The sequence below is a fragment of the Rhinolophus sinicus genome, chromosome 1 (genome assembly GCF_057876585.1).
Source record: "Rhinolophus sinicus isolate RSI-liver-muscle chromosome 1, RSI-T2T, whole genome shotgun sequence".
NCBI lineage: Eukaryota > Metazoa > Chordata > Mammalia > Chiroptera > Rhinolophidae > Rhinolophus > Rhinolophus sinicus.
In genome coordinates this window covers 184,927,465-184,954,020 of record NC_142501.1, presented here as the reverse complement: position 1 = coordinate 184,954,020, position 26,556 = coordinate 184,927,465, and the positions used below count along the sequence as shown (strand labels likewise).

Below are 26,556 nucleotides of genomic sequence, written 5' to 3'. Positions count from 1 at the left end.
TGCAGAGGGCAGGCTGGGTCCTGTGAGCCTTTCTAGTAAATCACCAAACCTGGTGAGGGCAGGCGGGTTGTGGGGAACCCTGACACACTAAGAAAATGAATCTCAAGTTCCAGAAGCGCTGGTGATGACATGGAGCTGCTCTGAGACGGCCCAGCTGAGGAGCAACAGCTGGGGGAGGGGTGGTGGCCGCTGAAGGGGCACATGTCCTGCAAGGCCGGGCAAGCAGGGGTGCCGGCCTGGGGGCCTTCCACTCTTGTTTTGGCTCCTGTGTCTGACAGTCCCTCTGGAATGACACAAGTGATTGTCACTTTGTTCCTTCTAACCTCTGACCTACATCATCCTGTGACTACGTCAGACGTAATTCCTGATTCCCAGCTGACTAGGTCCCACTTCCCTGCGCCATTCACCTCCAGCAGGCATCGCTCAGGCGTTTTTTTGCTCCTCAAGGTGTTGGGAGGAGGGGGGATCAAGTACATTTCGCACCAGGTGAAGCCAAAGCTGAAGGGAACAGAGACAAAAAAAAAACCGAGGGCAGTGTCCTTTTACTTAGGGACTTCATAATCTCACTTAGAAAATACGAAAAGCAAACAATATAAGGTTCTATATGTGGGGTGTCAAATAAAATAAGAACCGCCATCCTATCAGGCTGCAGATCTCAGGAGGCGGAGAACAAGAAGCACAAGAAGAGTGTACCCAAAACGGGCCAGCTTACCAAAGAATCAAATATTGACCTTAAAGTGGGTGGAACAAGCAAGGGAGTATGTGACAGCACACCTTTTTTCTAGAAAGCCACTTTACAAGTTATTATAATCACGTATGACTGGGATAGTCACAGGGCATTGTCTGGTTGCAGATAAGCCATGATGCAGTCCTTATTATTACTGTTTTTAAAACTGGAAGCAGAACCAAACGTAGAGAGGAAGCCCCTCAAATATTCACGTAAACCAAGAGACATGCACATTATAAAAATACTAAAATTCTACCAAGAAAACCAATGGGCAAAAAGCATTTTCTGCCTAAATGCTGACTTTCTACTTACTACTATACTATCCAAAGTCCCCGCGCCTCCGCCGCAAGGAGACACTGGGACATTTAGTCACTACCTGGCTTCATGCTGGGTCTGACAATACACATATGTAGACACTGGCCAAAAAACAACTATTAATTCAAGGATCCCCAATGTTCAAAAGAGCAAAGTACGTGTGTTAGATCATGTGAAAGTGAAGGAGTGTGTAAAACATTTGTTTCGCCATCTGAAGAAGAAGACAGGCGGTGCGAGCAGGGCCAAACCTAACAGAGAGGAAGATGACAAACACATTTTTCTTTCCCAGTGTCAGAGATCACACTGTAAAATTTCCCTTAGCTGCACAGTGCTTCACTGGTCTGAAAGGAGCTGTCCTTGTAGGAACTAAGCTGAATATTTCGTCGCGCTTCAAATGACTGGAGCGTTTTCTGCAATTTTGGACTCTCCAAAATGTCTGAACTGGTATTTCTGGTCTAGTGAGAAGGCAACAATTGTATGCTTTAAATGGTTACCCCTGGCAATATATTTTTCTTTCTTTTGTAAGCACTTTCTACTTCAGCTCTTCTTTCCTTGGTTAACTCACAAAGCTTCAAGATATGGTCGTCTGGAGAAAATATAGCCAAAAAAGAGAAATTCTAACTCTACTCAAAATGTTTTCCATTTTATGGTGAAGCTCTGTGGTGCAGGACAAAATTTATTGCATAGCAATAAACTGCCACTACAGCATAGCTCCAAGTGATTTCCAGTTATAGCAGCATTTCCATTCCACCCACTTGCAGACAGCAACCCAACCTAATGCTCAAGTTTCTTGTAATCCTTTCTTGGAGGCATACCCTAGGGACACAAGGTCAGCACCATCCTAAGGGCAACTTCCTGTCCTATTCATCCTTACAAACCCCAGTGCCTGGCCCACAGTGAGCACCCAAAGCATAGCTGTTGAATAAATCACTGAATGAACCACGTCCAGCCTACTGCCTGGCATGTAGCAGATGCTTAATAAAATGTCCACAGGGTTATGGATCCAATGTTCTTCGATTCTAATAACCTACACCCAGTGGGGTTGGTATTTCTGTCCTTCTGGTCTGTGTCAAAACGGCCTACCACAGCTGGCTTCAGGGTGCAGGCTGTGTCCCTTCCCCCAGTGCAATCCACGCCAGACCTGACAGTTGCAGCGCTCTCATCCCAGACGGCTCAACAAGCGGAGGCAGCTTTAAGCATGGCCAGGCAGCCAGAGGCCACGTAACGGCCAGCTCATTTCTTCCTGAATTATTAATACATTTGTCTTATTTCTCTTATGAGATCCCTGAGAGCTGGGAGAGCTGAGAGAACTGTCTCTATGTACCCTCAATTAACAGAAAGAACATAAGCCTTCAAAGCGAAAAAAGCCAAATGCAACAAAAATAGGAGGTGCCATGTACTGAGTACCTACTGTGTGCTGGACACATACTTTGTATATTCCAAGACTTTCTGATCAATCCAACAACCCTGTTAAAGAAGATATCATCCCCACTTTGCAAAAGAACAAAGGGATTTAGAGAGGTGGGGTCACTTGCCCAAGAATACTCAGCTGTGACGCTGTAAAGCCAGGTTCCAAGACCCCCTGGCTCCAGAACTTGTTCTTATAACCTAGTTAGAGGGATACAAGGGATGCTGCCTTATTTGCTGAGACAACTGAGATTTCAAGATACAATAGTAACAAAATACCTTTACAGAAATTTCACGATATTGATTTTTTTGTATTCTCTTTCTCCACTGCCTTACTTAGTAACTATGATGGACTCGGTGTATCAATAAAAACTCCTCCTAAATAACTACATTAGTTCCTCCCAAAACTGAAGTCCTAACCAATAACCTTCGCAGTCCTTATGAAACTGGCATTACGTTCCATTTTATAGAAGAGGAAACTGGGCTTTGTAGAGGTTAAATAACATTTCCAAGCTCCCATGGCTGGTAAGCGGAATAACAACACACAAGTAGCCTTCAGTTCAATCAAATCACAGTCCTATTCACAGCAAAAATGACCTGACAGATAAGAACACCTATGCAGACAAATGAGAATTTCCACATGAGCACTAGACTCAAAAGTGGCTCTAGGAGAGGGGTCCTCAAAGTGTGGGTCCTGGACCAGCAACGTCAACGCAATCTGAGAGCTCGATACAAATGCACGTTCTCAGACTCCACGTCAGACCCAATGAATCGCAAACTCTGGGTTGGGAATCCTGGTGACTCTGGTGCTCTGAGATGTGTTCAAATAGGGGTGCAGATCAGAATCAGCTGGGGAACATTTAAATGACCACCATCACAGCCCCAACTGCAGATATTCTGATTCATTCAGTCTGGGGTGGCGCACCTACACACACACTTTTAAAACATCCCCAGATGATTCTAACGCACAGCCTGTGTACCAAACCATTGCTCTACAACAAAAAACCTATCGGCCCTGGTCCATTCCCAACCACCCCAGCCGCTTCCGCATTGCCAACTATCTCCTCAACCCACACAGAGGCCAGCAAATCTGTCCCTAAACCAGCAGGGTCCAATGTCTTCCAGCTGCTCTGTCCATCACAGTTCCAGAAATTATCCAGAAGACACTGTGGAAGACCGCCCACCTCTTACCTCTCCCCAAGTCCCCAAGGGAAGGGAGGTCAGGTCTAGGCAGGTGGCCTTCTGCCTGGGACTCTTGAACAGCAGAGTCTTGCTACATCTTCCCTATGATGGGTATGGTGGTTCATGATTATGGGTTTCCAGTTACTTCTCCCGAATAAAATCAGGAGTCCTTCCAGTGGTTAGGTCTTTTCTTGGCTTTCAGCTGCACACTGGCTTGAAGGCTAAGAACAGAACTAGAAGTGCTGTGTTTTTCTTGGAAGCCAAGTAACTGTACTGGAGGATACAAACAATCTGGATAGTGGGGAAGCCTTTCGAACAGTTTGGGTGAAAATGTAATTAGAAAACGCTTTCTGGGTGGCCGGTGCTCAGTTGTTAGAGCGCAGTGCTGATAACACCAAGGTCGCCGGTTCGATTCCCACATGGGCCAGTGAGCTGCGCTCTCCACAACTAGATTGAAAACAATGACTTGACATGGAGCTGATGGGTCCTGGAAAAACACACTGTTCCCCAATATAAATTAAAAAAAAAAAAGAAAGAAAATGCTTTCCACCAAATGATCAACTGTCACTGACAAAACACTTGGCTTCTGAGAGGTGAGCACGTTACCTCCGACCCCAGCACCGGTGCTGCACAGGGCTGAAGGGCAACTACCATTTAGATGCCAGGCCGGCCCGTCTCTGCATTCATTCCTTCACTGACGGCCTCCTCCTGACTCAACATCTGTGTTGTGTTGTGCCTGTTTCGGGCCCTGGGACAAAGACCCTGCTTGCAGAGAGCTTTCACTCCTCATAAACGATCACATTTATTCGTCATACAGCCTTTGGGGGAGGCACTGTCACAGCAAACTGACAGTCCAGATGTGAACGGGACTTGCAGCTACGACTGCCTGCGTCCAGGGCTCCGGTGCCGGCTGTTCCTGACCCCCAAAGGCATGGCTGGGTCTAAGGGAACAGTCTGAGACACTTCTGAGCTGGCTGAGGGCAGACTGGAGTAGGTCTGCTGACTGTGAGATGGGAAATACTGCTTAATCCCTGCAGGCTGTGTCATCTGTGAAAACGGGACGACAGGGTTGTTGGGAGGACTAAAGGGCTTACTACATGTTAAACACCCAGAATGGTGCCTGTCATATCACAATAGCTTATTCTTTTTATTCTACGCAGCTCCCTTCCTCCTGCGAGGGTCGGAGGCCGAATACTGGATTCAGATACAGCCTCCGAAGATAAATTTTTTAATTTTGCTTTTGAGTTTACATCTTGTGATCCCAAGACTTGTGCCCTATCTGGCTTTCACGTTCAGATTTTCCCTTCTGTGTAATTCCATTTTTACAAACAGGCTGGGACCTCTCTTCTTATAAAAAAAAAAAAAAAAAAAAGGTAAGGATAAAGGGGGGGAACTCCACAATGTCTTCAGCCACCCCCACAAACGGCTTTCACTTCATCACCAAAGTCCCTCAATCTCTGGGCGGTATCGTGGTATGTGCGGCACCACGTCTAGAACTGAAATTCTTCGGTTTAAACCCCAGCCTCGCCACTTGCTGCATGACTTTGAGCAAGTGAAGCAGCCCTTCTATCTATGGTTTCCGGACCTGTAATAAGGGACAACAAACAGTACCCATCTCACAGGACTGCAGTGAGGATTAAAGTTAATGTGGTCAAGTTCTCAGGCCGATGCCGGCACGTGGATGGTGCACACTGCTCGTTAGCGGATGCTCTTGTCGCTACATTAGCTACTTCCACTCTCTCCTGAGCCGTGCAATTCCTAAATCCCAGCAATATGGTTCCTCCATCACCACTGCTGTTCTTTGGTTCCATCTGGTACAACCTACACACTGCCAACCGGGCTTCCTTTCTGAAATTCTCTTCAATTTCTTATTTCGATTTCTTAGGAGGTCAGACAATTAAGTTCGCAAACTTGTTGCAGCGATGTTGCTAATCTTTTTTTGATATCAGAGGGATTATTCATTACGAATTTGTACCAACTGGACACACAGTTAACCAAGTTTACTATTTGGAAGTACTGAAAAGGCTAGAAAAAGTTAAGACGACATGAACTTTTCGCCAACAATTCATGGCTCTTGCATCACGACAATGCACCAGCTCACACGGCACTGTCTGTGAGGGAGTTTTTAGCCAGTAAACAAATAACTGTATTGGAACAACCTCCCTACTCACCTGGTCTGGCCCCCAGTGATTTCTTTCTTTACCCGAAGATAAAGGAAATACTGAAAGGAAGGCATTTTGATGACATTCAGGACATCAAGGGTATTATGACGACAGGTCTGATGGCCATTCCAGAAAAAGAGTTCCAAAATTGCTTTGAAGGGTGAACTAGGCACTGGCATCATTGCATAGCTTCCCAAGGGGAGTACTTTGAAGATGACCATAGTGATATTCAGCAGTGAGGTATGCAGCACTTTTTCTTTTCTTTCTCTTTTTTTTTTATTTAATTTTTTTTATTGGGGAATATCGGGGAACAGTGTGTTTTTCCAGGACCCATCAGCTCCAAGTCAAGTCGTTGTCTTCAATCTAGTTGTGGAGAGTGCAGCTCACTGGCCCATGTGGGTATTGAACCAGTGACGTTGGTGTTATGAGCATTGCACTCTAACCAACTGAGCCATCCCGTCGCCCCGTAGCACTTTTTCTAGGGTGATTTGAGAATTTAACTGTCCAACCTTGTATCTGTCTGTTCATTGACTTCTCTTAATCTTCTCAGCCTCTAAACAAAGGTATTTTTCAAGATTCTGCTTTCAATATTCTTTTCTGCCTCTACATCCTTTCCTTCTGGAATCTCAGTCATCCTCATAATTCCAACTGTGCCTAAAACCAACATATTCTGTCCTAAGCTACAGTCATCATCTTGTCCCTAAAGCCAATTCTTCTCGACCTTCATTAATGGTACCAGTTAAGTGAGGGTACAATCTGGCTGGACAACAATTTATCTTTAACTTCGCCCTTACTGTCCAAAGAAATTCTATGCATTATTCAAGGCCTATTTCAAATGTACACTCTCCAACGAAGCCTATTCCCAAATGAATGTACTTTCTCCTTTTTGAAACCTGAGAGCTAGATTTTTTTACAGCTCTTATGCTCCTTTATACCAAAGTCAACTGTGCATTTGGATCTTTGTCTAACAATCTCTGCTCTTAGACTTAAAATTCCTTAATGGCAGAAACTGACTTGGTGTTTCTATCCCCTAATATTTATCACATGCCTTGCACATGGCAGTTGTCCAATAAGTAACTGCTAAATACCCGATGCTTTGGACTGTGGTAACCTGAGCCGCTGCACGTCTCCCCCTTCCACGGCTCCACTCGCCTGCCTAAGGGGTTCCCGCCACCAGGAAGCTCCCTGTCCCTCCCCGCTGCTTGGGAGACTCCAACTCATCCTTCATAATCCAACACAGAGGTTATCTCTACTTTAGTGAAACCTCTTCCAATCTCTGGTAGAGGTGGTCACTTATTTGTGCCTCTAGTGACTTACAGGTATAGCAGATCCTTCAGAGAGGACACCAAATACTGAAAGAAAATAAATAACCGAGTATGGAGCTGGTGTGAGCTACCCATGGCCACTCAGTTATGCAATGGGAGCCCAATCTCCAGGATGTGAACACAATGGATGAATTAAAAACAAACTGGCCACAGGTTATTTCATGTTGTAAAAGTCTCACAAATCTCAGAGAAAAAGTCAATAACCAACCAATATGTAGGAGAAATTCCAAATGTGAAAGAGGAAAGGTAGAAAAATTAACCAACACCAACTTTTGATGAACTCAAGATAATACCTAGAGACCTTTCCAGAAGAGCTGTTACATCACCCACTTCTTCAGAGTCTGAACTTGCTGTTCCCCACAAATCCCAATGTGGTGTGGTTCTGGCAGGTCTATCTGAAGCCCACTGCATGAACTTCATATACATATATGTAGTGACTATATACACGTGCCTTTTGTTACATATACTTTTTAATGTCCCCTTTTCCTTACCATAAGATATATCTTATCTGTTATATCATATCTCAAGTGTTTAAAAGCCTTACCTTAAGGTATTTAAACCACCAAAACTTTCATCTGTATCAGGTCATTCATATCCCAGACATGACAGGTAGGCGTCTGTGCCATTATTACACTTGGTTGTTCATACTTATATTTTTTCCTCTGGAGCGTGAGCTGCTCAGAAGCAGCGACCACATTTTACCTTTCACCCACCCCAATGCCTAGAACATGAGAGGCACTTACTTTTCATGAAAAAAACACATGAGTAATAGACCTATTTTTTTAAAGGCCTCAATGTGTAAAATTATTTTAGGAATAAATTCTCAAGGAATCATGATTGGTTTTATTGCTAGAAACTACAAAAAATTTTAAACAACCTTCAAGTTATTTTAGATTTATGAAAAATCACATGATTACTTTGAAAAGGATAGAAAGAAAAAAGTTAATAACCGAAGTCTTTAGTCAAATACCAAGCGGAAATAAAATGCCACAAAAGTACGTTATTTTGGTAAGCAGATTATCTGGTTTCTGGCACAGATGTTTGAGATGCCAGGCAAAAGGGAAACTGGAGGGCAACCACTGTGCAGTATGACCACCCCTGCGACTTCCAAAGTGGATTTACGCTTTGTTTCCTCCAGCATGTGACTGTGTCCTGTATCTTTTATCAAAAGAGCTGCGGGCAAGGCCAGAAACATGCGTCCATCTCAGGGGGGGCACATGTATGAACCAGGTCACCGATTTTCTACAGACACATAAGCTCACTGCCTCCAACATATGTGTCTTCTCTGTCACACGGGGAAACTGATGCACCTTAGTCTCAATTACTGCAAGGTCAAAGAACCGGCAAAAGCATTTATTGCTCAGGTTTACTAGTTACAGATAATCAAAACCATCGAATTTTTGAGCAGGAAGATACTCTAGTGATCATTTAGTGTGGTTGCTTTCCAAACATTTTTAGTGATGAAATCCGTTTTCAAAGGAATACGTACAGAAGAACAATATGTTAAACAGAGGTCAGGGAAGGAAAGTTCGGGAACCACCAAGGAGATTCATGGAACATAATGAATCCATCAGAGCATAGTGTAAAAATCTCTGATCGATTCACATCCATTAAAATGGCTATTATAAAAAAAATAGGAAGTAAGTGATGGCAAGAATATAGAAAAAAATGAAACCCTTGTGCACTGCTGATATGAATGTAAAATGGTCCAGTCATGATGGAATACAATATGGCAATTCCTCAAAAAGTTAAAAATAATTACCATGTGATCCAGCAATTCCACTTCTGGGTATATACCTAAAAGAACTGAAAGCAAGGTCTCTAACAGATATTTGTACACCCATGTCCATAGCAGCATTATTCACAATAGCCAAAAGGTAGGTAGAAGCAGCCTGAGTGTCCACTGATGGATGAATGGATAAACAAAATGTGTATCTACATGCAATGGAATATTAACCAATTAAGACTATTCCAAAGGAATACTATTCCTTAAAAAAGGAAGAAAATTTTGTAAAGTTGCAGGATACAAAATCAATATACAAAAATGCTGCATTTACACTAATAATGAATCAGAAAGAGAAACTAAGAAAACAATTCTATTTATAATTGCATCAAAAAGAACAAAATGCCTAGGAATAAACCAACACATGGAAGCAGCCTGTGTCCATCGATGGATGAATGGATAAAAATATGGTGTATATGTATACACGTATGTGTACACACACACTCATATATACACACGTGCACGCAAATATTATTCAACCATAAAAAGAAGTAAATCTTGCCATTTGTGATATGAATGGACTTTGAGGGCATTATGCTAAGAGAAGTAAGTTAGACAGAGAAAGGCAAATACCATGTGATCTCACTTATATGTGGAATTTAAAAACAAACAAACAAAAAACCAAGATCATGGATACAGCAAATAGAATGATGGTTACCAGAGGCATGGGAGAGGGTGGTGAAGGGGATTAAAAAGTACAAACTCCCAACTATATAATTAATAATACTATATTATATATTTGAAAGTGGCTAAGAGAGATCTTAAAAGATTTCCTTACAAGAAAAAAATGTACCTAAGTATGGTGACAGATGTTAACTAGACTTATTATGGTAATTGTTTCTCAATATATACAAATATTGAATCATTATGTTGTACACCTGAAATTAATACATTGTTACACTGTGAATTATATCTAATTTTTTTTAAAAAGGAAGGAAATTATGACATATGCCTACAATACAGATGAACCTTGAAGATATCATATTAGGTGAAATAAGCCAGTCAGAAAAGGACAAATATTGTATGACTCCACTTATATGAAGTTCCTAGAACAGTCAAATTCATAGAGACAGAAAGTACAGCAGGGTTTGCCAGGGGCTGGGGAAGGAAACATGGGGAGTTACTGTTTAATGGGTATGGAGTTTAATGGGTATGAGGAACGTTCTGGAGGCGGATGATCGTGATGGTTTCACAACAATGTACATGTACTTAAATGCCACTAAACTGCTCATTAAAAATGGTTAAAATGATACATTTTGTTATGTATGATTTTTTACAAAAAACAAAAAAACAAAACAGCTTTGATTTGATCCAACACAACACCCTCATTTTACTTAGGAAACAGGGACTAAAGCAGAAAAACCATTCACCTAGGAGTACACACAGGCACTAGTGTTCTACCTAAAATGTAATTCTTAAAAGGCAGTTCTGTCTATATTGCTTACTCCATCAACTCTTCCATGGCTCCCCGTGACCACAGAATGAAACTTAAGTTCCCACACACGGCTCGCAAGGCCCTCAGGACAGGGAGTCACCTCCTCCAGACACACTCCTCACTGCTGCCGATACCCCTGCCTACAGCTCCTCATCTGCTACTGCCTCTCCCCTCCAGGCCTCGCACTGTCCACTTTCTTCCCAACTTCACCTCATTAAATAAGCCTGAGTATCACCCCCAGACACTAAGCATCCTCACCCCAAGATCCTCTGGGCCCCAGGCTAGGTGTCCCCCCATTTCCTTACCACTGCACCCATCACAATGTGTTAAGTGCCGTCTCCCCTACATTCCTACTGTGGGCTCCAGATTAAACGTCATTCATCTTTGTCTGCTGAGCACCTAGACCCCACCTGGCTGTGGTGGGCCCTCAGGAAATGGTGATGGAACGAAGACATCTGGTGGAAAAGCCATGAGAAGATTAGATCTTTTGATCAGGGCTCTTTTCCTTGGGAGAGCTGAGGGCATCCTCTCACAATGTGAAAATAATTCTATTATTGAGGGCTCTTACTTAGAAAAGAATCTCCTGCCTTGGAAGCAAAGGTACCAATCATCCTCATTCTTCTTGAGTTATGCAAGGACACCACCCAAGTTATTCACAACTTTCCGAGACGGGGATGGCAGTGGAGGAGTGGACCACAAAAAGAAAGAGGCCCTTTGGACTTCTCCCATGCACATCTGATATTTTTACAATAAATAAGGACGACTCTTCCTGGCACTTTAACTTGAGTGTCCACAATTTATCTCAACCCACTGAGAACTCTCGTTTTATATGACGATGACATACACACTGCAAGACCTTGAAGACAACACTCCGCACTGGAAAGCATTTCATGTGAAGGCTGTGTCCTCGGTTCCATGACTTCTCTCGCCTTGGCGGAAGGCAGGCTGAGCCAGACAGGAGTATTTTTAGACAAGGATGCTTCAGAGCTGTAAAAATAGGCCGAGTGAATAGCACACTTGTCAAAGCCCGAGTACTCCAGCCACAGGGCCAAGTAAACACGGCAAGCAGAGCACACAGGAGTTATATATTTTTACAAACATATCACCAGATTTGAAGCAGCTTTTCTGAAGCATAACCTGAATGGTGAATTTGTGAGAACTACATCAACGGGTCTAGTGAGGTGTCCCATGTACCCCAACACTACAGGAGGGCTGTGTTTCATCAACATTACAGTCTCTCAGAAAAATGGCAGAGGTGCGTGAACTATGGGCCACGCCTGAATTCCCACCTCCTCCCGAGCACCAGTCAGTGCTCCCGACGCTGGGCCCCGGCAGCAGCTGTGCCTTCCCAGCATGGCCTGGCTTTGGGTTCTCATAATCTGATCCAGGGAAGAGAAAAGTCATGAACAGTTGCGTCTCTCAGAGCTGGCAATTCGGGGTTTATAATTATCTCTGGTTGTGCAATACCATGAACTCTGCCATCAGCATGAGCTGTCTTCACTCACTTGGACAATCAGAGAAAGGCATTCTGTTGAGGCTTTCGGCCACCAGCAGCACCATAATCAGCTGGCTTGCTCTCAAAACAGTTCACTGGCAGGCCTCTTTGTATGAGCTTAGCTTTGCATATTTCAAAAAGTTTTTCTAAAAAGCCAAGAAAATGTGCCTCCATTTTTAAATAAGAAGTCCGTTAAATACACAACTTTAAAAAAAATTCGACAAGTATCTGGGTTTGGTGGTAAAGACAGTCACTTCTCTCCCAGGACTCTTCCCCGCCGTCTCCCACCAATTCTGGAAAAGCGAAGGGATAAGAGGACGTGCCGCCAGCGCTAACCAAGTCTCAGTTGTAGTTAAGAAGCTGACAGAAGCTGCCACGAGGGACACTTTGTGGGTAGAGGAGAGAGCTGCAAATCCAAACTGCTCTCTAGGAAGATTAATATGGCAATGTTTGTTAGGATGAGTGGGGTTTGGGTGAAAAGGACTAATTAAGAGGCTCGCACAGCAATCCAGGTAACAGTGCCTGGTCCAAGAATTATAAAGGACAGCACCGGAGAGAGCCCTCCTCAGAGGAAGGCCTCAGAGCCTTGTGCAGCGTGGAGGAGACTGGCCATGAATGAGCTCGTCTTCAGGGCGCCTATGGATGGAAGAACAACAATGGTAATAACAGAAGGAAGAAACTCACTGGACAAGTTGGAGGGAACATGATGAATTGAGTACTAGCAAGTGACTTTGAGTCCATTATGGGCTGAAAGATGGCAGCAGAAGATCCAAATGGTGCCTCTAACTCTGAGTCTAGAGCCGAGGAGAAGTCAAGTTGCTGCTGATTCCAGATTCCCACAGAGGATCCCCTTGCCCGTGGAGGCCACACCTCCTCATAAGACAGAGACGCCAGAGGTGCAGGCAGAACTGTGTTATCTCAGCGTCACGGATCTGAAATCCTAGCCAGCAGAATAGGAGTCGAGAGACCGAGTTCCAACCCTAGCTCTGCCTCTCACGCTTGACCCCAACTACCATCTCTGCAGGAGTGATTAGCTTAAAATCTTTAGAATTGTCTGAACTCCCCATATCTCCCTATCAAATATCTTCAAAGACAGTTGAGAGAAGCTAAAATGAGAGAAGTCATCACCGGATTAGATCTAATGGAACAATGTAAAAGCATTTATTGATCAGTTACCATTGAACACACGAGTATGACTCTAAGCACTCAGCTCATTTACCGCTCACAGCACTGTGAGACAAGTACCCCAAGGCCTAGATAAGGAAAAGAGGCAGAGAGGGGTTAAATGACTCGCCAGGAGAGGAAGGGCTGGGATCCAAAGTCCAGCTGGCACCTCACAGCTGCTGACTTTCACCAGAAACTATCCCAGCACGTCATTACCAGGGGGAGACGCAGAACAGAGAGCAGCAGCATAACCTTCCTGTGGTCCCAGGAGAGCTGGGAGAGAGGGGTGCGCCTAAGACAGACGGGGAGGAGGGGGAGGAAAGGAAATTAGAAATTCAAGCAGGGGACAGATAACAGTAAGGCTGGATCTAGGACGTGGCAGAGAAAACCCAAAACCTGACTTAGGTGCCATTTCTGCTCTACAACATCAAACGTATTCTACGGCGTTCTTTTTTTGTCTGTCATCCCCTCCCCAAGTCCAAGGACTAACATGCTGACAGAGGCTGGTTTACTGTCCCAGTACATAGCAAAGAGCAGAGAACAGCCCAGTAAGAAGTGAGCAATAACACAAGAAAGGAAGGAAGGACTTCATGATAAACACACATCCCACAGCCTTGAGGAGCAAGTTAACAGCTGGGGATAAAACTATTCCCGCCATCTGAACAGTCACAAGGAGCCTAGCTTAGAGCCAGGTGACTGTGCCAGTCTCCTGTGATCCCCAAACTTCTCTCAGGCCACTGCAAAGTTTTCAAGCAAATTTCAACAGAAAAGTACTCAAAGCAGAACAAAGAGATTTATAAAGTTGAAGACCATAGAACAACTCCGATCTCTCTTCTATTCAGCATCAAACAATTCAGAGCTCGGGGCAGGGAGAAGAGATGGGTGAACAAAGTCAGTGGCTGGGGAAAAGCTTTGGGGTCCACTTGAATCCTCATCAAGCTTCACAAATGTGAGGGGAACACTGATCTGTAGCTTAGAATGTTGCCCTTACCCCTTCGTTTTAAGTCTAAGGAGCTCTCCCCAGAAGAAATGTACACTGTTTGCTTTTTAAGAGGGACCAAAAAAACAACAACAACAAAATAAAAAACTCTGAGTGAGAAGAACCCAGCTCCACATCCCTTCAGGATGCAAACGTGCTCACTTGCTCTAAGAAGTGTAGTGTACTACAAGGACGGCTGTGCCAGAGAGCTGAGAAATCCGGCCTCCGAAATGCCATGCCCAGGGAGCTCACCGAGTCCTCACCAGCAACTTAACAAAAGCCACAAGGCTCTCTGTGCTCCTCATATGAAAAAAGGCAATGAACAAAGCAAAGCTTAGAAACAACTCGTTCTACAAACTGAAGAAATGCACAGCTAGCACCTTTCTTCCCCCCCCCCCTTTATAAAGCAAAAAAACCACCTGACCCCACTCAAGGTCATTTAATGCTGCAGGCTTCTTTGTCAGCCTAAGTATGGCTGAAGACAAATTGGCAATCAGAACCCAGTCAGAAGTGTATAATGGGCAAACACACAGAACAAGTTAACCTTTCTCAAATATTGACCTGCAGTCTAAGAGATTTTTTAAAAACAAACAAAAAATGACAGGCAAAGTAGACACTTTGGAGAATACATATGTACGAATGACCTGTGCTCTGATCAACTGTCATTAAGCACAGACCTTGCTTGTCTTAAATTGCTTAATTGCTCAAGAAATCTGTCAGGCGCCCACAAAATCAATTTGAATATTTTTCATCCTATTCAGCATGAACTGGGAACATATGGCAAAATGATAAATAAATAAAAATTACGATTTTTGTAAACAGAGCTACATCTTGATTAAAACTAATTCAGAAAGAGTTCAGGAGAGTGAAGCTGAATGCGAATTAGTAGTCTACCTTAGATGCTAGTTTGTGCGTGTGTTTTAAGGTTTTGTGAGGATTCACAATTTCGATGGGGGGAGGACAAGAAGTGCCTTCTCTCTTTTCAGAGGTCCCCGGGCAAACTGCAGTATCAGCTGGCATCTGCCTTTACGATTGAGATGGAACAGGATCACAACCAACATTCCCCATCTAAACATTACAGGGCCACCTGAGCAGCAACAATCAGAGGTGACAGTGGTACGAGGTGAGAAGGACAAAAGGACAAGCATAACTGCAACGATATAATAATCATAAAGGCAGCTAATCCTTCGGGAGCCCTACTAGGTGCCAGACACTGTGCTTGCTAAGCGTCTGCCATGTGCTAATTCATTCAATCCTCTCCATACTCCTACAAGGCTAGTACTAGTATTAGACCTACTGTAGAGATTAGTAAACCAAATCATGGAGGTTCAGTAACACAGTCAACATGAGACAAAGCCAGTACATAGGACATCCAATTCCCCACACTGAACTGGAGCCAATCTACAGTCACAACACAGCAACTGATTTGTCTCTGGCACTGGATAAGCAAAACAGATTTACCCTGTGCCAAAAGCTGTAGGTCAAGGAGCATGAGGCAATGCTGCCTAGAACTGCATGCTGCGGGGGAGAGTGCCAAATCGGGACAGCCAAACTGCTGAAACCAACCAGCCTGCTGGCTGAACGGGCACCGAAATGTTCTGTAGGGAAACATGGTTCCCCTCCACAAGATTAGAGTTGTCATCTAAAGTGGCTGAGGCTCTTGTAAACCTTATTCTGTAAGGACGGAACTACTTACTGTTCCTCATAACTGCCCACTATTTAGATTTCTGGTCTTTATCAACTTTTGGAATGACAATTCCATTATACTGCCAACCTGTGGGGTAAAGAGCTCTCTATCCCCCTTGGGTTTGAAAAGCCATACCCTGGTCCAACCATACACAAGGATTCCATCCACATCAACGTCAATTTCCTCCCTCCTTTCTCAGATGAAAGCTCCTATTCCATACCCATAATTTTAGGTGCTACTGCTGTGCCTTTTTGCACAACACATCATCTTTTTTTGGCCAATAATGGATACAACATTCCAAGAACAGAGCAACCTGATTTTGCATGAAAGTTGAAGTGATGCTTTTCTACTTGGTTTCTAATCCTCCTCTACTGATGTCTTTAAGGCACCATCAACAATAGTTTCTGGATCATTTCCCATATTGGTATTGGAGGCTTAAAGCCCTAAGATCTTCTCCTTAAGATGTTGTTTAAATGTTTCTAAACAAATACATTATTTTATACCTGCCCACAACAAATCACCCTGACAGCTGTGGGAGATTTTGGTGGAGCAAGGAAATACAAGTGCGATCAAGCTAAATTTTCTCTTGGTTATACTGTGATGTAGTACAATGTTCGGAACTTTTAGGTGAAAGGGACTTACTCCTCTCATCTCGTGTAGAACACAGATTAGGGGGACACTATAACCTAGCAGCCAGGACACCCACACAATAAAAAAGGCAATGCACGTCCAAGCACATGATCTTGGAAGAAAGAAATGGAAGACTGTAAGCAGTTAGAAGGATAAAACATTAATGAAACATAAATTTTAGGAGAAAATGCAATCAAATTAATATGTTGCAAAAAACCTGCATGGAGAGAAAAATTAAGATATACAATGATAGTAAGAGTTTTTAAAAAGCAAGCATGGAATTGTGGACTTGGTTGGAAAGACACTGAAAAATAAACTCTTTCATGACTGTAGCCGTTGTATTTGAGTACTCCCCTAAGAAAAACTAGATAATGGTCTCCCCTCCAACAATACACATTGCAAAGGGCTGAAATACTAAGAAATATAATGAACTAGGATATGAAAATCAAGGTTCTCCAATATGAGCTGGAATTTGCTAAAAATAAATAAGATGCAAGTATCACAGTATCCAGGTAATCCACTGCACAAAGGACCACAGCTCCGCCAGTACAGGGCAGAGTCCAGAAGGTGCACCACGAGATTGCAGCCTTCTCCCCCTGGCTCAGCGGCTTTATCTTCCCCTCCCACTTTCTCCAAGCGCTTAAAGCATGCAGTTCTTAGCACAGAGGGCACTGGGTCAAAGGTCAAAATTGCCTCAAGCGTTCTCCGGTGGATTCCCAGGGCCGCACAAGCTCTGATTAGGTAACTTCACAAACTGCTACAAAAGTATGACTGCTATTATTCTTTGTAACCCGGCAAGCAAAGGAAACACACGGCGGGTTAAAAGGAGGCCGTTTAGGACAGCAGCAAACTGCTCTGACAAAGGCTGCATAATTCTAAAAACTGATAACAATGATCATAGTCCAGGTCTCTGGAAGCAAATCCGGTTTAAGCCAAGCAGCAAGCGAGCACCTCCTGTCTCAACCTTGTGCACACACAACGCTATCTTCTGTCTGCACGGCCCGGTACCAAAAGTGCATTCACCCACACGCTCCGCCGAGCCCTCATTGGGCTTGAGGGCGGCTGGAACTTAGAGCCCAGGAAACTGAGGCTCGGCCGCAGGACACACTCACAGACCCAGACTCTAGACCTTTCAACTACACAGGGGAAGGGTGGGGAGAAGTGTCCCGGGTCTCCCGTGGACGCCGGCCTCTCGGCGGGACATCCCGCCGGCCATGGGCCCGCCAGCGCTCTCATGTCGCGACCCGCAGCAAAGCGAGCGGGATGTGCTGCCGCTCGCTGGGCGGCTCACCTGGGCGATGCCGGCGCCCATCAGCCCGCCGCCGATGACTGTCACGTGCTTGATAACGATTTTCTTCGCCGAGGCCGAGGCGGTAGACGAAGAGGACACGGCACGGACGAACTGCCTGGTTACGAAAGCCATGGTGCACAGGCGGCGGCGGCAAGGGCAACGGCGACCGGACGCAGCGAAGGCACCTCAGCGCGGCCCCAGGAGCCAGCCGACCTCTGAGGGCGGGGCCCAGGCGGCCCGCTGCCCGCGCGTCCTGGGCGGGGCCGTGACGTCACGGCGGCGGGGCGGGAACCCGCGGCTCGCTCCGCCCTTCGGCCGAGAGCACGCGACGGCTTTCGAACGTCGGAGCGCGGCGTCGCGGCCCACGTGGGCGGGTGAAGGCCGCCGCCTTCCGCCGCGGAGCTGAAGCCCCGTGCGCGGCAGGGGAGCGTCGGGCCGGATTCCCAGGCCGCGACGCGACGGGGCGGGGCGGGGCGGGCTCCGGTGTTGTGCCGCGGGCAGGCCTTTGCTTGGAAAAGCCACAGGCCACTGGTAAGAGGAACACGTGGTGTTGACTTGTTCAGTCGTCGCCTTTGATGCTTGTGCATAGCTTAGCGCCGAGTAAATACGTGTTCTTTGGTTGTGGTGTTAAATGGATCCAAAAGGAGCACCCTTGATTCATGTCACCGAATAACCAACTCTAGGGATTGTATTTTACCCCTGTGGCTAATGATTGTTTCTGCTAAAACTGAAGGAAACGAACTGCTCCCACCCAACACAAATGTCTAGGGACCCGTGAGTTCAAATGTAAAAACCAGGCCCAGGGAAGGGAAAGGGAGTGTTGACTTTAGTTACCCATTTCAAATGTAGACATCAGACGGTCTAAAGTCAAAAAGCAACCTTTGTAATTAAATGTGTAATAATGACCCACAAACTCATCATCAAAACGAAAGTCAGCCTCCTGTGGGAAGTAACTATTAATATCGGAGTGAATCCTGTGTTCACCATTCCTTTGCTTGGAGCTCATTTTCATATCTAATTCTGTAAAAATGTGGGCGAAGCAGTGTTGCTGAGCATTCTGTTAGACTTGGGACAATACTAAGGAGAGACAAGATGGCATCCAAATAAGTCAAGTCCATTAAGTGCTAGAATGTAGCAAATACAAAAATCTATGGGACTAGGTTGAAATAGAAGATTACACAGAGAAACCTAGTAATTTGAAGAATGAGTAAATGTATGAGAAAAAGAGAATAATAGGCAGAGGAAGCAGCACACGCAAAGGTGAAAAAATATTGCCATAGGAAAAGGAAGAAGAATTAGGTGTGATGAGAGGTAAAGCTAGGATAGTCAATTAGGAGGATGCATCGTTCTCTTTAGGTGGATTTTAAGTTTTCATTCTCAATTACAAGTTGTGCCTAATGCAAGGCCAAACATCTTGTAATGACAGTGTTGTCACAGTCTATATTGTTTAAATGTGCGTAATGTCAAACATAATGCCTGAGAATGGTACATTTTCAGAACTGTGATTTGTTTTCCTCAGGAAAGAAGGAATAACCAGTGCCATATTTTTTTAGTGATTCTCAAATCTGACGCCATCTGTCTTATGTAAAGGTGTGATGTCAGGAAAGGAGCACTAAATGAGAATGAGGAATCCTGGCTCAATTCCTGTTGGGCTGTATGACCATCTGCAGACCCCTCCTGGGCTCCAGCATCCTTTTGTCTTTCAAAAGAAACAGTCGGATGGATAAGTTTGCAACTCTTTCATACTGACAGTCTAAACCCCGTACAGTCTTCTGAAGCAGGAGGCCCCCTGCTCCAACTCCTGCCCAGTCCTGCTCAGATGACAGTTACAATAGAATCATTCTTCTTTTGCCAGGACTGCAAGTCTTTTCCCAAGTGTGGCCTCGGGCGCCGAGTAATGATTTCGGTGGTCCCTCCCTAGCACCTTCACCCTGTTGTTGGGATCATGCTTCCTTTCTCTCTGCAGAAACAGCGGAACACTGGGAACAATGACCCTGGTCACTGAACCACCTCAGAGACAGCAAAGGAAAGGGCTGGCACTGAGAACGGAGTAAGTCATGCCTGCTTAGTTTTGTCCCATAAATGGATAATTGTAATACTTAAAAAATAGATATCATAGAAGCATTATTTGAAAATATACATGGTAGTGGGCTCTGAGAGGGACAGAATCCGGGCGTACAGTTTTGACTCCAACAAAGTAGCGGTAGACAAACAACATCCAAGCCTTCCAGTCACCCTGCTTTATGAAGTAGGCAGGCACAGAGAGTGGCAGGACAGTCAGTCTTCACACTGTCCTGTGACGGGCACACTGACCCAAGGACAGGGTGTGTTAACAATCAGGAACATTGCTGGGGAATTCACTGAGTAACTTGGAATTTCCCTCTGTCTATGGATAGTTAGTGATTTCTGGCTTACTGGGGATACAGTGAAAAATTAATGTTGAGCAATTTTTAGATTTCATACAGCAGAAAACCAGAAGCTGTGGCTGCTCAGGGTAGCCCAACAGCAAAGCCCAGAAAGTTCAACCAAAAGCTTACCTAGTGCTCTTCAACTATTGTATCCAAAATAAACTTCCAAAAGAAAGTTTTAAAAAAGCTTACCTATTGCACAATGAATGAGGGTTGACATAGCCACACTTGGCAGCAATGTTTTCAAGGAAATAGTCAAATGATTTGCATAAACAAAATATATAGTTAGTTTGAGAAGTACAGTCGTGTTGATATATCCCACTGAAAGATACTTACAGAATGATTTATAAAACATACAAGGCAAAATCTCTAATAACACTGAACAATTTTACAAATAATTTTATCCTCCTGACCTTTTAGGAAAAAATTATCATGGCAAACTTTAAATGTGTCTTAGCTTTTATCAATGTTACCAGTTGTCCCAATAGCAGCTGCTCTCTACTTCCCATCTCTGCTTGGAAAATTCATTAAATCCTCACAATAACCCTATTTAGTAGGTACTAAAGGTACCCCTCTTTTACATGTAAGGCGACTGAAACCTAGAGAGGTTCAGAAATTTGGTCAAGGTCACACAGCTCATGAATGGCACAGGCAGAATTCAAACGGAGGCCAGTCTGTTTTTAGGCTCGTGTTCTTGACCACTACGCTGTTTTGCCTTTCTCACAGACAACCCTAAGGCCCCCACTGCTATCCTCTGAAGATGAAGAAACTGAGGTTCCGAACAGTTAAATCATTTATTAAATGTAACCTACCTAATAATTGGCCAGGCTCAGATTTGAACCCACTCTGACCTCAAGGCTCCCACTCTTTTTCATAATTCCATACTCCTTAGAAAGGTCCCCTGCTGCTAGATGAAAACAAAAAAATTGAGTCATGGTTTCCAGTAAACCTTATACATGTCTAGGTTTGGAGCTTTAACCATTATACTAATATTTTAATGGTTAAGCAGATTAATTTATTTAGAGATTCTAATGAACCCCAGAACTGCAAGTTTCACACAGTGATTCCCATCTGTATACCTGAAGACTCTGTAAGAGCCGTGTGGTTTATACCATCTTCATTTCTAGCATGTAGATTCATGTTTCTCAAACACAGACGTACATTTAAATTGTCTGTTCATCACCTCTACTGGGAACCCTCAGCTACTTCAAATGTAACTTATCAAAGTTTGAACCCATTATTTCCTACCTCCTAAAATACCTGCCACCTCTTGCATTTGCTCAGTTCATGATGACCCACAGCCCAGCGTGTTCTCCCTCGCCACCACCATCTAGTGGTCAGACGCCATCGATTACACCTTAGAAATGGCTTCCTCCCTCATGTCCCCACTTATCCCTATTGTTGGCATTTATTCAAGTCATTATCTCTTGTAGAGAGGCTACACCCATTCCTAATGTGCCTTGCTGTAACATGTCTCTTCATTCCAATTCATACTTCACATCTCAGACTGATTTCTCAAGTTATAAATTGGATCACTGCACTCCCTTCCTTTTAAAAACTTTATTCACAGGATAAAGAGCAAACTTCTAAACCCTAGCCCCAACATTCTAAACTCATCTATTCTACTCCTTCACAAGTACCTTAAATTCTAGCGACAAAGAACCAAAGTTGCTTTTCTAATTTCCAAATTATCTTTCATAAAGATCCCAGTTGCCAGTTTATTTATAAATGAATTAAAGGCTAAAAGGTTTTGACTATAATTCTCAAACATTTTCAGAATTTGAGAGTTAGAATTAAAGAAGGCTGCTAGTGACTCCTTGATTTATTTTTAAATATAAAATCATTGATTCTGGAAATAACAAGTAAATTATTTATTGCCCTATGTGAGCAAGAAACATGATTCTAGGTGCTGGTAAAATCAGAGGTGCCGAGAATGTGGTCTTTGCCCTCCAAGGGCTCATAATGTAGTAGGAAAAATAAGTCACGACAGCAACATTGTGAGTCCTTTCCAGGGGGAATGTGAGGGGCTGTGGAGGTGGTCAACTGTGGGGAGGGGGGGCTGTTGCGGGGGTGAGAGGGAGGGCACAAGAGTAAAATTAACATTTAATGAATGCTCAGTTTGCCAGATTGTGCTGAGCATTTCACATGTATTTTCTCATCCACTCCCATCAGTCTTAGGAGGTATGTCACAGTTTTTTATCCTCATTTTGCATATGAGACAACTGAGGCTTAGAGAGGAAACTAACTTGCCTCAGGTGATAGGTGGCACGTATCAGGAAGAGTCAGGTCTTGAGCCCCAGTCTACCTGAGTGCAAAGTTTTTGTTCTTAACCAGTGTGCTAAACTACGTCATCATGATGGACATAGTACAGCAGAGTTGTGAGGATGATTAGAAGGTTTTCAAGCAGAGACTGAGTTACAAGGACATTCCAGACAGAGAGAAAAATATATATGTAGGCTGTGAAGTAACTGAAACTAAAGTGTGGCCTGGAAATAACAATTAATGTAGAATAACCAAAGCACGGGGTTCTTTTGGGTGAATGAAGATGAGATTGGAAAAGCAGGCAGGGGCCAGATGAGGATGGACCTTTTTATGAGAGTCATGGTCACAATTACATTTAAGGTTTTTTGGGTTTTTGTTTATTTTTCAATTTTTTATTTAGAAATAATTGCAAACTTAGAGAAAAACTGCAGGAATAAGAACAGTGCAAAGAAACCATGTGCCCTATACCCATATTTACCTTTTGTTAACATTTTATACATTTGCTTTATCATTTGTTTTATCTATTATCTAAATCTATATATCTAGCTATAATAGATATGATAGATTATATATATATACATATATATATATATATATATATATATATATATATAGAGAGAGAGAGAGAGAGAGAGAGAGAGAGAGAGAGAGAGAGATGTAGTTTCTGAACCATTTGAGGGTAAGTTATATTACGTCATGGGCATTCATCTATAATATTTCTGTGTAGATTTTCTAAGAATTGGGTGATTCTCTTACATAGTCAAAGTGTAGTTACAACTTTATTAAATTTAATATTGTTACAATTTTATCTAATTGATCACCTGTATTCCATTTTAGTTAATTGACCCAATAATGTCCTTTACAGATTTTTTTTTCCTCTAGTACCAATCTAAGGTTAGGTATGGTATTTAGTTGCCATGTCTCTCTCTCTCTTTCAAATAACAGCTTTATTGAAGTTTCAGTTATTTTGTTTTTGGTGCCAGCTTTTCCATGAGCGTTATGTTTGTGTACAAGAAGCTATATAAAGGACTTCAATATCCTTGGAAGACATCTTTCAAAACTATAAAAATTGACAACTCATCACAAGCCTTTGCATATCAGGTGGGAAGAGGGTTGCTAAACAAACTCAGATAAAAAATCACAATGAGGACAAATGCTGCCAAACAGAACATGATGAGAGAAGAACAGAGTTTTCACTGGTGGAATTTCCCTAGAGATGAGTCATCCTTGCAAGATTTATTTTACACTATGAATATGTTCAGCTGATTTATTGCTTCACAATTAATCAGTGCAGAATGGAGATGGTGGAAAGTGGGTTGGGTGTAAATGAAACAAGATTTGCCCCTAACTTCTGTATGTGTTTCAAAATTTCCATAATAAAAAAATGGGGAAACTCCATTTGGTATTGAAATGTGTTCAGTTTATGTCACTACTTTTATTTGCTTGCATTTTGAAAAATGTTTTTAAGAATTTCATCGTGGGGGCGGCTGGATGGCTCAGTTGGTTAGAGCGTGAGCTCTCAACAACAAGGTTGCGGGTTCAATTCCTGCACTGGATGGTGGGCTGTGCCCCCTGCAACTACAGATTGAAAACAGCGACTGGACTTGGAGCAGATGGGCCCTGGAGAAACACACTGTTCCCCAATATTCCCCAGTAAAATTTAAAAAGAAAAAAAGGCATAAAATATTAAAAAAGAAAAAAAAGAATTTCATTTTGGTTCCTAGATAAAATCATTTCAATTATCCTTCATCTCAAACACAATGTTTGGTCTAAATGTTAAAATAAGATAGTTTGTCCTAGAGATTACATACTATAAAACAAATCTGGTATGCATTTTTGTTTTTAGACTCCAATGAAATACCATTGAGTCAATTTGTTATGTTCCTACTATGTTTCAGGTTATCATCCTAGTTTTGGGAATGAGATTTATGTTACATATCGTAATTCACCCATTTCAAGTGTGCAATTCAGTGATTTTTATGAATGGTAGAACCATCACTATAAATTGGTTTTAAAATATTTTCATCTTCCCCAATTAGATCCCTCATGCCCATTTAAAGTTAATCGCAATTCCTGCTCCTAACTGCAGACAATCACTAATCTATTTTCTGTCTCTATATAATACTTTTTATAAAAACTTTATTTAAATGGAATCATATAATATGTAGTCTCTCTTAGCATAATGTTTTTAAGATCTGTGGTGTACCTACCATGTGTCAGTAGTTTGTTCCTTTTCATTACTGAATAGTTTTCCATTGTATGGCTCTACCCAGTTTTATTCATTCACCAGTTGGTACCGTGTTTCCCCGAAAATAAGACCTAGCCGGACAGTCAGCCCTAATGCGTCTTTTGGAGCAAAAATTAATATAAGACCCGCTCTTATTTTAAGAGTGGGTCTTATATAAGACTGGGTCTTATTATTTTCAGGGAAACACGGTAGACATTTGGTTTCCAGTTTGGGGCTGTTATAGATATTGTCTCTATGAACACTCACATGCAAGTCTTTGTGTGAACATATTTTTTTCATATCTCTTGGGTAGATACCTAGGAGTGGAATTGCTGGCAGATATGGTAATCTTAGTTTAGCTTTTTGAGAAACCACCAAACTGTTTTCAAAGTGACTATACCATTTCATACAACCACCAGCAATATATAAGCATTCCTATTTCTATATGTCTTCACCAACACTTGTTATTTCATCTTATTATAGTCATTCTTGTGTGAAATGGTATCGCCATGGTTTTAATTTGTATTTTCCTAATTACTAAGGATGTTTGAGCATTTTTTATGTTTATTAACCATTTATATATCTTTGTTAAAATGTCTGTTCATATCTTTACCCACTTTGTAATTGGTTTCATTATCAATATGGACTCATGAATTCCTAAACTTTCCAAATATGTATAATACTAAATTACTGTATTTAATTATCTTGATGTTCAAATTATCCAGATTTGGTCAATGGGAACCTCTGTAAGATGTTTCCTTGTGACAGTCCCTGATCATTTTCTCAAGCACTTCCTTTTTGGCATAACAAAGTTTATCTTGCACCTATTCTGCCCTAGCTCCAGAGAGAGCCATTTTGTTGCGGAGCTCTTGGTTCCTTGTAGTGAGAATGGCATTACAGACTAAGGTCTGGTACAACTGCACTTTAAAGAGATTACTCTGGAAACTGTGTGAATGACGTATTTAGTTCTCTAAATTTGTGACAGATTAGCACAAAACTTAGTGGTTGAAAGACCTCAGTTTCTGTGGATCAGGGACTCAGGAGCAGCTTACTGGGTGGTTTTAGCTAATGGTTCCTCATGAGGTTTTAGCCAAGATGTCATTTAAGGCTGCAGTCAACTAAAGGCTTGACTGGGACAGGAATACCAAGATGGCTTACTCACATGGCTGTTGGCAGGATGGGCCAGATTCTTTCTGGCTGTCAGCTGGAGGCCTCACCTCCTTGCCACATGGGGATCTCTATAGGGTGTCTTGTGTGTCCTCACAACGTGGCAGCTAGCTTCTCCTGGAGCAGGTGATCCAAAAGTAAACAAAGCAGAAGCCACACTTTTTTATGACCTAACTTAAAAAGTTGCACGACGTGCTTCCCATCATAGCCTTGTAGTCACACAAGTCAGTGGTATTCAGTGAGAAGGACCTACACAGAGAATAATTAGGGGCCATCTTGGACTCTAGCTACCACATTACCCCTAGGTCACAAAGATACTTTTCTGTTATTGTTAGAGCTTTACTGTTTTACTTTTCACATGTAGGCCTAGCACCCATCTGGATTGCTTTCAATGTATGATGTGAAATAGGGACACAAGATTTGTTTCTGCCTATGTTGACATCCAGTTGATGCAGCAGCATTTATTGAAAATTCCACCCTTCCCCACCATATTGTAGTGGTATCTTTTTCACAGATCAGGTCCCCTTATACATGTGGGTATGCTTGTTGGTCTGTTTGACTTTGTGCCAGTAGCACATGGACTTGTTTACTGTAGCTTTATACGGAGTCTTGATACGGAGTCTTGGTGTCATGATTGGCTATTCTTGGACCTTTGCTTTTACAAATACACTTTATTTAGCCTTGGCCACTTTTGCAACCCCAGTAAGATTCTATTTAATTGGTCTGGGATGGAGCCTGGGTATCAGCATTTGTATCAAACTCCCCAGCTGAATCTAAAATATTTGCAGGGCTGGGAACTACTGATCTAGTTGAATAATACTCCGTGATAGCAGGGGAAGTCAAGGCCCGAAGAAGTTACGTGCTTACTATTGGAAGTTACACAGAGAGGCAGTTGCACAACTGGGGTTCG

At 43.0% G+C, this 26,556-nt stretch overlaps 1 protein-coding gene and 1 long non-coding RNA gene across 4 annotated transcripts in view; one reads left to right on the top strand and one right to left on the bottom strand.

The window, feature by feature from the left end:
* Positions 1–17,820, bottom strand: part of HADH (hydroxyacyl-CoA dehydrogenase) — a 46,091-nt gene extending 28,271 nt beyond the window's left edge. Inside the window, exon 1 of the mRNA XM_019741921.3 lies at positions 17,583–17,820. Coding sequence (XP_019597480.1) covers positions 17,583–17,714 — 132 coding nt within the window. The 5' untranslated portion in view covers positions 17,715–17,820. The remainder of the gene's footprint in view (positions 1–17,582) is intronic.
* A 108-nt stretch (positions 17,821–17,928) lies between these two features.
* LOC148759310 (uncharacterized) overlaps positions 17,929–26,556 on the top strand; it is a 33,514-nt gene continuing 24,886 nt past the window's right edge. For 2 of the 3 annotated variants that reach the window (XR_016019006.1, XR_016019005.1), the window contains exons 1-2: positions 17,929–18,113; positions 19,549–19,632. This is a non-coding gene — a long non-coding RNA (uncharacterized LOC148759310). Of the gene's footprint in view, positions 18,114–19,548; positions 19,633–23,235; positions 23,398–26,556 lie in introns of those variants that run through there. The other variant, XR_016019007.1, reaches the window with a different exon arrangement.